Source organism: Adiantum capillus-veneris, chromosome 14 (genome assembly GCF_014529385.1).
Source record: "Adiantum capillus-veneris isolate H3 chromosome 14, ASM1452938v2, whole genome shotgun sequence".
Classification (NCBI taxonomy): Eukaryota; Viridiplantae; Streptophyta; class Polypodiopsida; order Polypodiales; family Pteridaceae; genus Adiantum; species Adiantum capillus-veneris.
The window spans coordinates 634,968-649,811 of NC_140944.1; the positions used below are offsets into that span (position 1 = coordinate 634,968).

At 38.8% G+C, this 14,844-nt stretch overlaps 1 protein-coding gene across 1 annotated transcript in view; it reads left to right on the top strand.

Annotated features, from left to right (window-relative positions):
- The first annotated feature begins 10,672 nt into the window (after positions 1-10,672).
- LOC147441792 (GDSL esterase/lipase At5g03610-like) overlaps positions 10,673-14,844 on the top strand; it is a 30,154-nt gene continuing 25,982 nt past the window's right edge. The window contains exons 1-2 of the mRNA XM_086528180.1: positions 10,673-10,815; positions 11,327-11,512. Coding sequence (XP_086384306.1) covers positions 10,695-10,815; positions 11,327-11,512 — 307 coding nt within the window. The 5' untranslated portion in view covers positions 10,673-10,694. The remainder of the gene's footprint in view (positions 10,816-11,326; positions 11,513-14,844) is intronic.

Below are 14,844 nucleotides of genomic sequence, written 5' to 3' on the forward strand. Positions count from 1 at the left end.
TAAAGTTGCTTCATTTCTTTCTGACTCATAGGACCAATCTAGCTATGCCACAACTCAATAGAAGGAAACTCGACAACATAAATAGAATTCTCTTTCACTGAAAAGACATGCAAAGAGTACAATGAGCCAAAATTTTCTTTCACAGGTAAGTAGCCCAAACACTAAGTTTGTTTTATTTCTTTCTAGTGCATATGACCAATCCGGCTATGCCACAACTCAATAGAAAGCAACTCAAAGACATAAATCTAACTCTCTTTCACTGAAGAGACATGCTAAGAGTACAATGAGCCATAATTTTGGTCCTTCAAGATAACCAAATTTTCCTTGTGAATAATCCAAAAACCATTGATAAATACTATATATTAGTACAAAATAATCAAGTTGATTGGCTGACACTAAACTCTTAGTCAACTTTAGCACATGTATGACACCTCAAAGCATAAAATTAGTGTTGTTACACGTACATAATTTCACATCTCCAATGCCACGAATGTCAATCTGTTACAAGTCACCTAGCTTGATCGAACCATGCATATGAGCATAACTAGAAAACCATTCCCTATGGGGAGTAAGATGGAAAGTGGCATATGAGTCAATGGTCAAATTTTATGCATAACACTCATCAAGATCCAATAATGTATCTGGACTCAAGTCAACAATGAATATCAAGAAGTTCGAAGTTTGTGGCACGTCAGAAACATCTCAGCTGGTGGAGACTCAACTACATTGAGCTCCTCGATCTTCACATCGCTCTTAGGAGGGTTAGAATTGACAATGGATTTATCCTTTTTATGTTTCAAAATGTGGCAATTTTTCTTTAAATGGCCTTTCTTGTAGCAACGCTAGTGTTCTACATTTTGCTGGTCACATCCATGACTCTTGCTACAAGCATTCTTGCAATTTTATGATCGACCGTGACTATGACAACCTCTTTGATTGTGATGACCATCACCGGCCATATATGCATCACCATGCCCACTAGTGTCAAGAGATTGACATCTAATCTCTTTTGTGAGTGAAGCACTAGTAACATCAATGAAAGCAAGCTTACTGCCAGGTGCAGAGTTACTAATGGCAATGTTAAGTGTGTCCCGTGACAAAGGCAAAGAATATAGCAAAAAAATAGCTTTCAATTCATCATTGAAATTAAGTCCCTTAGATATAAGTTGTGTAAACAAGCTGCTGAACTCATTTAAGTGTAAATTGACACTATTGTGCTCTTCAATATTCAAACACATGAGCTTTTTCATAATATTTTTTTTTAATGAGGCATCTTGCCATCCCAAGTTGAGCATAGTGGTTCCCATAAATCCTTTGCAAAAGTCTTGTCCATAATCATTAAAAAAAAACGAACTCTTTGCCAAATCGCAGGCAAATGGTCACCATAGCATGAGCATCAATCTCCTTCCACTAATTACCATTGTAAACACCCTCTCCGCTCTCTTTCAATGGCACTGCAATGCCCTTATTGACCAAGCCATCAAGCATACACTGCTTCCATATTGTGAAGTTTGTGCCATCAAACTTTTTGATATAGTACTCTTCTTTTCAGAAGATCCAACCACCATAATTGACACGAGCAAATGCAAGAGAGAGAGAGAGAGAGAGAGAGAGAGAGAGAGAGAGAGAGAGAGAGAGAGAGAGAGAGAGAGATAAGGATTTATGGCAAAATGTTTGCAAAATTTTTGGCAGTCTCCTTTGTACAGAGGTCAAACTCTCAACCTTGAAACAAGAAAATCAACACATAAACCATAAAAGAGTGCTATCAGGGCATCAAAGCGCATAAACTGCTGAAAAAACAATTCAAAAGGACTACCAACTAGGCATTAGAAGCACCTACACACCTCTATACAAGTCCTATGGCGGTGTGGTTACGAGTAGGGGAATCTCTAGCAACATGTATCATTAAAGGTGTCTCATACATTTGAGAACATCCTAGCTCAATAAAACCTCACTTAGGTCCCTCCAAAGTAAGCAAACACAATGACTAGCCACAGTCTCAAAAAGGGCTCTTCTGGGCCAAGTCTCAAAAATAGTTGGATAACTGCTAAATCAATCCAAAATAGGCTCCACAACAACGTACAGAGGTAGTATCCGCAACACAACGTATATGAGTCATAAAATCGCTACAAAGTGTAGGATATGCACAAAAACAAGCGCCAACAAATACGTAAGCAAAATAGATCTTTGTAGGGATAACGCTCTCAAAAGAGCTCACAACACTAAACCTGTGTTATCACATGCAAAAAACCACACACATGAAACTCCCATTGGAACTGGAATGATGCAAAAAACGTGTGTCAATTTGCTATAGACCCTATGAGTGTAAGACAATTGCAAATAGAGATATGGAGATCGCAATATCTAAAGTAAACCACAAGTGTATACATCATGTCCAAAATGCATATGGCATAATCAAACCTCTCTCAAGCCAAGAGATAACCATGCTCCACTAAAGCACAACCAGTATGCTTGTATGTTTATGTCCCTGTCTCTGTCTTTGACCTATAATGAGGTCGCAGAGCTATGCTTGCTCTCTCTCTCTATGTATAGTTGCAACCAAAGAGCTACACTCTCACTATGTTAAATTTGTCGATGTCGAAAGTGTTTGTCCAATAGTCTCTCTCTCTCTCTCTCTCTCTCTCTCTCTCTCTCTCTCTCTCTCTCTCTCTCTCTCTCTCTCTCTCTCTCTCTCCCCTCCCCCACCCTCTCTACTCCATTGTGTGTATCCTCGAGGCCTTCAATGTTGAAGTTGAGATGAAGCTATCTTTTTCTCTCTCTTAACTACACAATCAGTCCTTAGAAAACAACCTCTGTGTTTTTTAATTCAAACATACCTTCACTCAAACTCAACTGATCAATTATTTTACAAAGTCATAGACCTCAAAGAGAGCTTCGTTTTGATGAAAAAAAGTTTTCTAGCTCAAGTTATGAGCAAAACAATGACCTGTTGTAAATCTTTCGTGAACTAAGCGACTTGCTTCTCTCTCTCTCTCTCTCTTTGAGCTCACATAAATCTCAATCTCTCTCCCCTTGTAGTTTGTGGAGTTCAACCCCTTGCTACCTTGATACACGATCTCTATGTGTCAAGCTCACAATGCCTTCATAGCCATGAAAGCTCCAAGCTTTGATCCATTTGCCAATGTAGCCGATGTGAAGCTCGCCGAGAAGAGGGAAACACTGGGAGAGGAGTAGCACCACAACGTTCGGCTCCAATACCACTTGAAGAGTGCGTATGCACAGATGCATGAGTGCAGTGATGTGTGAGCATGGAGAGCATGGAGTGGGTGAAGCATAGAGAGCAAGTTATCCTCTCTTGCTCCTTATTCTATATTCAAGTAAAGAATAAGTGAGTTAGTAATGATGGGTTGATAACGGGTGTCCAGTCAGTTGGCATGAACCCCAAAAAACTTGTAATAATAGCCATCCATATCCAAGAAAATTTAAAGTTTTTAAATTTTATGGGAGAAGGCCATTTCAACATAGACTCCACTTTACTAGGATCGTTCTTGAGACCCTTAGTTGAAATAATATGGCCAAGATATTGCACAACTCTTTTCATAAAAGCACGTTTTCCCTTCTTGGCATATAAGGTAGACTATCTAAGTAGATCAAAAACCTTTTATAGATGTTCCAAGTGTTCTTCCTAAGAACTGCTATAAAAAAGTATGTTGCCTAAGAAGACAACTAAAAATTTATCCAAGTAAGGCCATAGGACCGTGTCCATGAGTGTCATAAGCAGAGTTGGAGCATTTGTCAATCCAAAGGGAATAACAAGAAACTCAAAATATTCAAACTATGTTTGGAAAGATTTCTTAGGTTTATCATTTGAGTCAATTTGTAATTGATGATATCCAAATCTCAGATCAATCTTTGTGATGTATAAAGCCCCATAGAGTTGATCAAAAAGCTCATCAACTCTAGTCATAGGATACTTATTTTTTATGGTAATCTTCTTCAGACCTTAGTAATCTATACACATGCGCATAGAACCATCCTTCTTCTTCACCAAGAGCATTGAGACGTCCATGGAGAAGAACTAGTCTAATGAATCCTTTACTGATATACTTAGCTAATTGGTGTTGTGATTCCTTAGCTTTTTTGGAGGTAAAATCAAAGGTAAATCATTCAAAAAGACATCTTTATTTTTGTGCAAAACTTCATAAATTCATTACTTTGAGAAGCAAAATCAGACTTTCTATCTTCATGTATAGAGAAGTTAGACAAGTAGTAACACAAATATATATTCTCTCTTTCCTTTTCCTTATGCAATAACTACAACTTGGCTATACATATGATACGAGAAGAGGGGACACTTTGCTCTCCAAAAAGTAAAACATGATTACCAATAGCCCTCAAACTGGAAAGTTGATACCTACGCTTTAGAGTAAGCCCTAGGCTATACAACCACTCATACCCACACATGACATCAGCTCTTGACATGTTCGTAATCTGAAAATTAATTGTCATTGGATGGCCCTAGACTTCAAACAGTAGATCCTTAACCATAGTATCCCAAACTTCTGAGCCTTGCCCTTGCTTAATAATTCGGTGTAATTGCATGTACTCTTTGTTTGTGGAAGCTTCAATCGTTTCACCAAAGCATAATTAAGAAATTTATGAGTTGCCTCATCCCTCGATAAGTATGCACACCTTGTACCCATTAATATATCCATAAAGGTGGAATAAATCATGAGGACCCACTAGTTGTTGCCACGTTGAAATTGTAAGCAAAACACGCATGTACCTCTATGGAGTGAGAGACTTCCATTAGAGGACATTGAGAAGATAGATTTAGCTGTACTAATTGGACAATGTGCAAGGCCCTATACTTACATTTTATTGCCTCTTTGTCATTGACTTTGGCCTTAACTTGCTCTACGATTTTATTCAAAGGACAATCCCACTTGGTATGCTTGTTGGATTAGACACTTGAAGCACAAATTATCCTTCTTTGCTTTGACAAAATTTGCCATAGACAAAGAACTTCGAGGAACCTTAACCTTCTTTGCAACCTCTTGATCATTTGAAGACGCCTTGCATTTATGGTTATTTTTGTAAGAAGAAGATCGATTATCTATTGTAGGGTAGCTAGTAGCACGTTCTCATTCGCAACATAGACCAATGCTTTGAAAATAGCATCTTCCAAACTTTTAGGATGCATGTGAGTTATCTTTGCTTTAACTTTTGGGCGTAGTCCTCGTAGGAATCCTTGCACTTCGTGAAATTCATTGATATTATTTAGCTTGAGGATCACTTCTCTATCTCAAGAAATATAGTAGGCCTTGCCTTCAAGTGTTAAACTTTTTTTGAGGGAAAAAAATATATCTAGAGTTGCACGTAGAGGATGAACATCTGTCCACTTGCACAAAAATGTATTCACAAAAGCTTTGTTCCTCTCTCCATCTTCGCCTTTGCACACCATGACTTTAAGTCCTTCATCCATGATGAACTCTTTTGGTTCTTGTGCCTCGCCAGAAGAGATCATGAATCTGTTAGCTAGCTCTATGAGCATCATTAAGTTTGACTTGATGGCCACTATGTTCTTCTCCATTTGATCCGTGCGTTGAAGAAGCATGTCAAACTCCTGAAACCAACAAACCCCATGGTTGCGCCATGAAGATCATCCATCCTTAGCCCGTACGTTCGCCATGGCTACAACCATCCCCAATCCCCAAAGGCGGAGCGATTTCAAAATCGAAGTTGTGACTGGATGGAAGAGGTTGATCCACCAACATCTTACCCTATGTGTATGCATATTCTTCTGCAAAAACTTGAAAAAATAAAAAATTAGTTTCTAAAAATATGCTTGCCGATCTTTTCCCTCTTGAGATAAATCTCAAATAGCTAGCTTTGGCAAATATTTGAGCTTATGGATGATTTGAAGCCTTCTTGTATGCAAGAATAACCCGCTTGGAAGGGGTGGCCATAAGGTGGTCACTAACGATTATACCCCAAAGGCCACCCAAGGTGTAAAAGGAAGCTCCAAGCTATGGCATCTTGCTTTTGACAACGCAGAGAGAGAGAGAGAGAGAGAGAGAGAGAGAGAGAGAGAGAGAGAGAGAGAGAGAGGGCTATGACTCTCTGCAACCTACATAAGCAAAGACATAGGATGGAACAAGCTATAGGAGAGGCTAGAGGCTCACCTATTTACTTTGAATTTCTAAGAGGAGGTGAAAGAATTCAAAGTATGAGAGTATGAACGTGGAGATTTAACCTCTTTTAGGATTTTTGAAGAGAAAAATGAATGTTCTAAGCTCTTTTGCCCATCCACATGCCCGTTTCTGCCCACTATAATCCATGATTTTGTCATTTCGAGCTTAAAGTTCTTTGAGATATCCTTTGTATTGCTTACATGCAGTTTTGTACGAGCACTCTTTATGGGCCCAATTCTCTATCAAAAGAAGCTTAAAAGTATAGAGTAGGTTTTCTTAAAAACTCTATGGTTATTGTACAAAAGACCCTAAATAAGTAATTTTGGAAATTATTTTTTAGATTAACATGGCATCAAAACATTGAAAAAAGGACACTTAGGTGTTTTGTTTTGGTACCAAACTAGTATTACGATGGATCGTGCGACCATGGTCTTAGTTAATGCAATACTATGTCCCTCCTACACAAGAAAAAGAAATATAAAAAGGTTTGCCATCACTAATTTGCCAAGCACCCCAGCCAACAACCTTTACGCAATGGTGAAAAACAAATGATGCCAAGTGTTTCATACTTTTCTAAGTCTTTAGGCCTTATGTAAGTCTAATAGAATTTTCCCGAATTTTCCCCAGTGGTGGAACGGTAGGTACTAGGAGTCATTACATGGAAACTCAAATGATATTCACTCAAAATATCCTATCATGACCAAAAGTGAACATTAGAATCAATTTGATTATGATATGCCTTTTTGGCAAGGAGAAGGCCATAGAGGAGAGGTTGCAAAATTGCAATAATGTGCAAATCTCTCACCATCCAAGTGGTCACCATCATTCAAGAAAATGAGTATAGAGTGACGTAGAGAAAAACATAAGAAACAATACTATCAAATATAACAAGGTGAAGAGGCACATAGGCCTGCTTAGCTTATTAAGGAGGGAATGAGATTTACGAAAAGTAAGTTTAAACGAGTACCTATAATATTGCACATTGCACATTATCATTTGAAAATAAAATAAAATGAAAAGAGAATAAGATAAAAATCTACATTATAGTCTTTATTATACATACACAAGCTAGATTCACAAGAGTTGACGGAAAAAACCTCGCACTCTTTCTTCTACCTCTCCCTTCATTCACAAGGAATGGAGACAGCTCTATAGAATTTATTCTGCAAGAGTTTGACATCGAATGACTTGTAGTGTAGTGGTAGTGTTGTTGACCACATAGGCGCTGGATTCAGTTCAATCGCGTTGATCAACGATTCGTGTTGAAAAGTGGTAGAACTGCTCTTCTGAGGGAGGGAAAGGGAGGCTTGCTAAATTTTTTGTGGGTCCAGAGAAGTGCAATTTTCTTTTGTGCCAATGGACAACCTCCATGGTGGAGGCATGCTCCCTTTTGAATGTCTTTTATCAACTCTTGTGAACCCGACCATAATCACAAATGGTTTATACACATTATCATTTAAAAACAAAATAAATTGAAAAAACTAAAATAAAATCAATAAAAAATAAAATTTTATATTAAAAAACTAAAACAATAGAATATATTAATGCCTCCATAAAAAAAAGATACATTTAATAAGTATAGAGAAAATAAAACAATTTAACAATGTAATGAAACGAATCTTTGTGAAGTCCTTAAATACAAGGACTCAAAAGTAACAAGTGAAAGGGTCACGATGGCTTTCTAAAACAATAATAAAGTGATAAAATCATTAGGTTGAGTTTAACTAGAATTATAAAGGTGAAGCAGTGTTCATGAACGTCTCTTTTATTAAGCGATCGAGTATCCTCCTCGCAAAGAAGCAAACAAAAAATATTGTCAATTTTTTTGAAATTTGTAAGATTTTTGAACTAAGTTTTGACATCATTGCACCAGTTTTTCTTCTCTTTACCATGTTTTGTTCATTAATATATATATATATATATATATATATATATATATATATATATATATATATATATATATATATATATATATATATATATATATAACTTACTAGAATTATGCAAGGTGAAGCTTCACTTTATCATTCTAAAAGAATGAAATGCAAGAGAAGTCAAGCCATGTGAGGAAGTAAAACAAAAGGTAAAATAAAAATATCCATTTACTATTGTAAAACCAAAATAACATTTAAGATAAATCTTAATCATCACTGAAAACATTGAGAGTATGCCTAACCCAACACTTCTCTAAGGCTTCTTTTAGAAACCCAAAAAGAAGCCTTCTTAAAAATTACTTACCTTGTTTAACATGTGAATTTTTAAGCTTTGTAAGTAATTTTTTCAATCAAAAAGACAAAATACCCATTGATATTTTCTTGTATTTTAATTTTCAAGTCTAGAGTTTGCGCACTTTGAATCATAAATAGCAATTAATACTGTATATTTTGTAAACCTACCCTTTCAGTAAATGCTAAGTAACAGGTTTTTTAAAGCACTATCTCTCTCTCTCTCTCTCTCTCTCTCTCTCTCCATAACACACACACACACACACCATCATGAGTTTACACTTTTTTTAAATAGAATTTTAACTCTTGTGACTCAGTGCTCACCTTATTGCCTTTTGAAAGCCACTCGAAAGTCTTCACCTTGTTTGAAGTCCTTTGGAAGGGACTATATGTGGGGGATGGATCCTTTATGGGGATGCAATTTTTTTACTTGAGTTCAAAATGATTATGAGGTTGTGAGTTGATTTCTCAACTCAAATAATGATCAATTTGATATAAGATTTATGTCCATGAGGAGTTATGATGTGAGCCATTCCTTAAACTCAAAATATTACTAAATGAAAAGAGTTTAGTGCTTTCTCTTGTTCCTCTCTAAAGAAACATGATTAATTTTCCTTTAAATTTGATGTTTATTTTCTTTTAGCTTTAAAAAAAAGACCAAAATGAATTTGTTATGTGTGTGTGTGTGTGTGAGAGAGAGAGAGAGAGAGAGAGAGAGAGAGAACTAGTTTATTTTTAGTATAAATTTTTTAGTTTATGTTTTATTTTTTCTCTTTCTCTATAATATAAAAGGAAGGCCATTTAAACTTTTAATTTAATTTTTTTTATTGAAAAAAAAGGGGGGACGGGGAGGAGGAAAGGACCTCTCTCTCTCTCTCTCTCTCTCTCTCTCTCTCTCTAGCATGAAGGCCCTTACATTGTTGTTGATTGTTTTTTATAATCTCCAATGTCTTATGTGATGGGCAAGCCTCTCCCCTCGTTTTCCTACTTTGCTTACCTTAACATTGATTGGTACTTGTTGAGCCTTTTTGTTTTTTGGGTGTGAACAAGATAATTGTTTGGAAAGCTTATTATGAGGAGATTGTTAGTGTGATTGGACTCAAGAGTGTTGGATGACAAGGAGAGTAGAGTTGTTTGTATTGGAGTGGGGAGGAACCTTAGGGTTGCTAGAGTGCGTAAGGAACCATAGCCATAGGCCTCTCTAAGATTGCACACTTTGCCAAAAGGTCCTCCCTCCTATTCTGACTGCTTGAAGTTGTTGATGTAGAAACAACTAGTTGGTTTGGATCTTGTGGCTAGTTGATTTGCTCTTTCATGTTGTTCATTGAAAAGTTGAGTGAAAGACCTTGTTTTTTATGATAGCATATTGCCCATGTTTTTGGTGGGTCCGATATATAACACCCTTGCCTTACCTTTTGAGCTGTTAGCCTAAACACTGCTTTAATGTAAGGGTAATTTGTGAATTAACTCCTTATAACCAATTGGCAGTGAATATTTCCACGATGACTCACCTATGATTGCTTATTTTGAATAGCAATGTGAAGCCTCAGCATTTTGAAACCCAATCGAAAAGAGGTCAATGTGGCTCTTTACTAAGGGACGCATCCAACCCATACACTAACTTAAAAAAGGTACAAAAGAATGTCTTTTCCTTTCTCCTCTATGGCATGTTTTAACACGAATTTCAAGGTGGATGGTCGACACATTCAAGAATTCACAAAATGGTCGTCTTAGGGACACGTACATTTGCTTTGGTGGTGTCTAGGACTTGTTGTAGAGCCAATTGCTACTCTCTTGGGATGGAATGAAAGTGTGAATTTAACATAATATGGCGGAGGGGAGTGCCCTTTACACGTGGCACAAGATGGGAGATGAAAGCTAAATGCAAAAAAGTGAAAGAAGCTCATGTGCACGCGATAAAGAGGGGGAGCGAAAAAGAGAAAGAGAGGCCGCCTTCGGCGGTTGGCCGTACTCGTTCACAAAATGGCGGTCTTAGGCGCATGTACATTTGCTTTGGTGGTGTCGCTGACTTGTTGTAGGGATGGATCGAGAGAGGGAGTGGACTTATCATTAGGCTTATTATCCCTTGCCCTCAGTTGGGGTCATGATAGGTATTGGACAGATCTGCGACACACACACACACACAGAGAGAGAGAGAGAGAGAGAGAGAGAGAGAGAGAGAATTTACATGAAGGACGAGACTCAAGTGGCGGGCTCCACCTTTGAAAAGGGGTAGAGCTTGGAAAAGGAGCTAGGCGCACTCCCACTACTGCTGTTCCGTTACAGGTAACAAAAGGCTCACTCCCTGCTGTTTATGTCAAGTCCATATAGATATATAGATGTAGATATAGATACATGCAGCAAGTTGGGAGGAGGAGGTGCCATGGATTTCTACTTGCTGCTGCTTCTCATGGCCCTTTCTTTTACCCCCTCCTGTGCGTAATGTTTTGCACACACACTCACTCTCTTGATGATATCGTATTGTATGTTGTAGCTGTCAACATGAAGTCCCTTCTTCTGCATTACTTCTTTTCAAGTCAGTTGGGCTCCTGTAAACGTTAGAATTGTAAGTTCTCATCGTTAGCTGGATAAGCTGGGCAATTCTAGTCTTGCAGTTGGCTTCGATGGATTACCAGAAAAGACGTGACTTGCCCTTGCACGCACAAGGAGCTCTTTGGACCTCTTAGCAAATGCGACATGAATCACGTTTGATGCTTACAAACACTTTCTGCTTGCTACAAGTACTTCAATGATCTGCATTTCACACACCCATGCTTAAAAATACTTTCTGCTCGCTACAAGTATTTCAATGATCTGCATTTTACACACACATAGTGTCCTTTCACTCCAGTATTCTCCTCGGAGTGCTCGCTTCAACTTGTAATACCATTCACGTATGTGTGTTTGTCTCTTTTCTTGCTTACTGGATCTGTTTACTTGCCCCAGATGTGCAGGGCAGTGGAAAGAATGCCAAAACATTGTTTGTGTTTGGGGATTCGTATGCAGACACAGGCAACCATGACCCTTTGGATCCAGCTGTGAAGACATCATGGAGCAAGCCGTACGGTTTGACATGGCCTGGTCATCCTTCTGGCCGGTTTTCTGATGGGCGCGTCCTCACTGATTTTTTTGGTCAGCTTCCTCTTACTAGTTCATTCCTCTCATTACTAGTTCATTGATAGGTTGCTAGCTAATTTTCTCTCTCTCTCTCTCTCTCTCTCTCTCTCTCTCTCTCTTGTTATACCATTTCCCTCTTGAATAACAGGTCTTGAGTTCAACTCCTCGTCAGCTAGATCTTTAAGGTCTCTTGGGATAGTTTCCTACCACGTTAAAACTCTCTTCTTCTTCTTCTTCTTCTTCTCTCTCTCTCTCTCTCTCTCTCTCTCTCACACACACACACACACACACACACACACACACACACACACACACACACACATTGTGCTTTTCTTGTTTACCTCTGGAAAGAAAGAACTGCACTATTAGTCTTTCCCCACTTGGAGGATAACAGTTTATAGATTATGCATGTATGGGGAACCTTGTCTCCTTTTCTAAAAAAATTGTTGATTTAACAAATTTTCATGGTCTCTTGGTTTAGGCTCTGAAATTTTGGGCAGTAAGGAGCATTACTGTCTAGCGTTTCGCCAAACATTGTAGTCCTTGTCTCAATATTTAAAGTTTGAGTAACATAGAACATTACTTGGCTGGCTTCTCCTGGGATGGATCCTACGATCTTGTCCTTTTCTTAAAAGGACCCCCTGCGCTACATCTTCGTACTCATTGGACTCTAGCAATTCATAAAGTCTATTTTGTAAGGCTTGCTTTGTCAAATTCCAGCTTTCTACCAAATGATTGGGCATTTTGAAACCCAATTGAAAGGAAGTCAATGTGGCTCTTTACTGAAAGGACCCATGCAACCCATACACTAACTAAAAATAGGCACAAAAGAATATGTACGTCTTTTTTCTCTCCTCTATGGCATGTTTTAACATGAATTTCAAGCTGGATGGTCGACACATTCAAGAAGGCTACATCTCCATCACGAATTCACAAAATGGCCATCATAGACACATGTACATTTGATTTGGTGGTGTCTCCGACTTGTTCTAGAGCCAATTGTTACTCTTTTGGGATGGAATGAGATGGTAATTCGCTTGTATGTGATAGGAATGGGATCGTGCTAGCTAGGGTGGATGAAAGAGAAACATAGTGCAAGTGTGTGAGTATGTGTAAGCAGGTTCCAAGATAGAATTAGCTTGGACTCATAAACACAATTTTGAGTATTGACTTAGCTTAGCACAGGTTCACCATAGACAAGCATGTAGTGCAAACTTGAACTGTGTAGTTTATTCATGAAAGTGAGCTTTAAGTAGCTCTACAGCTTGACTCCATTACATGTGGGATAATTCCTCCTCTTCACTTCTTCATGCAGACTTTAGGACAAAGCTCACACTTTACAATCCTCCCCTTGAGGTTTGGACTAAGACAAAATATTGAAGATGCAATATCTACACAGGATGATAAGCTGGTATCCACACAAGGATGGTAAAATCCACACATGGCTTTTTCCTGCAGGACTTAGGTTTCCGCCTGCTTACTTCTCTCTTGGCTTGTCATGGCTTCTTCTCATATCTTCCCAGAGTCGTCTCCTTTACAGAGAAAGAGAGGAGACCATGCTCTGATACCACTGTCACAAACGGGAGCGCATAACAATATAAAATATACTCGGATAAATAGAATTTATCACTTAATACTGAAGCCAAAGGATATAGAGAGAAATAGATAGATAGAGAGAGAGAGAGAGTGAGAAGATCGACATAGTACTGGGACCAGAAGATGGGCTGGTCCCCCCCCCCTTAAAGAGAATCCTTTATTAGGGAGAATCTTTTTACAAGCACAAGAACCGGAGAAAACCCCTCCGTTCTAAATCTCTGACTCGATGGTCGTTCCTTCCCGTAAGGGAAATCCGAGAGACGAGCTCTCAATCCTTTTTCCGTCTGAACTCGGAGTTGAGACTCCGCAGACAATTTCCGAATTCCGTTTCCGGAATTCCCAAGCGTAGGCCGAAGCCTTCTCGCTTCTCCTTCGCGATGAAGTACCTGCAAACACACACACAAACACACGACAACAATTCGTATGGCGAATCCACAATAGATACGTGTCGCTCTTGCGCGGGAAAAGTGACTTTGTAGTCTCGCGATCTCTTGCGTTATCTGGCGGCAAAGTCTTCTTTTGTTGACGTTGGTAACTTCTTTTCAGTGAGGGCATGTGGTGCTTTTATAGCTCCTTGACCACGGCACGAATAGTTGCTCGCGTAGAGATTGCGGCCGTTTTTTTTTTTTTTTTTCCCCTTGTTCTACCCGAAATAGGGAGAGAGAATTCGCTGGCTGGTTTTGTTGCTTTATTTTCTAAGTGGCTGCCCACTTATTAAGTGGACGACCGGCATATTTTAAAATTGGTATGAACCTGCCCAAAAACTCAATAAAATCTCATAAGTTTAAAACAATGCTTTTCACAACACTTCCCAGGCGTCCATGGATGCAACCACATGCACAAATGCAATGCAGACATAGATTCCTCGCGGGAAAAGCGTTTGCTCTTCCCGGAAAACTCGTTAAAATTTTCCGCTTTTTAAGAAAAGCTTCTCAGAACCCATCTTTATTCTTGTGCTTGCGTCTTTACGCGTATTCCTCTTTTCTAGTTCGGATTTCCTCTCGACTATGGATATCCCCTTTCCGATGCACCCGTCACCCACCTTGTGACGCATCAGGAATACCCATCACCTAGTCCTTTCCTACCGAACTTACGGTACAATCCCCTTCACGATGCTCTATGTCACCCATCCTATGACGCATCAGAGATGTTCGTTCCCGGATGGTCGGATACTTCTTACTGATGCTCCCTTTCACCCATCCGATGTGATGCATCAGAAGTACCCGTTCGTGGTGGCCTTATAGGTATTCCCATTCACAATGCTCCTGTCATTACTTTGAATGACGCACTAGGGATACTTTGTACTCGGATGTCTCCAGTGAGAAAAACCCTCTCATTTAAAATTCCAATAATTCATTTAGAATTATTTTTCTTGGTGTTCCAAGCGAGAAAACCCTCTCACTTATAAATCCAATAATTCATTTATAATTATTTTCCTGTCAGATAAAGCCAATTTAGCTACACAGAGTCTCTAATTATTTGCATTTTCCCCTTCTATGCTTGGCGGGGACCAGGTTTGGTTCCTTGGGCTAGATTATTATTAGTGTAGATGTCATCAGCGTGTGACTACTATCTATCCCCTTTTGTTGATTTCTTTCTTATTATTTATTTACTTTCACTTTTTGGAAACACCCCTCGGAAAATCTAACTGCCCTGCATTGCATAGCTAGTGTGGAACTGTTCAGAGGGAGTCCAGGCCTGAGGGCAAGAGAGCACTAAGGTTGGACAAGGACTATGGTTAGCCAAAGGGG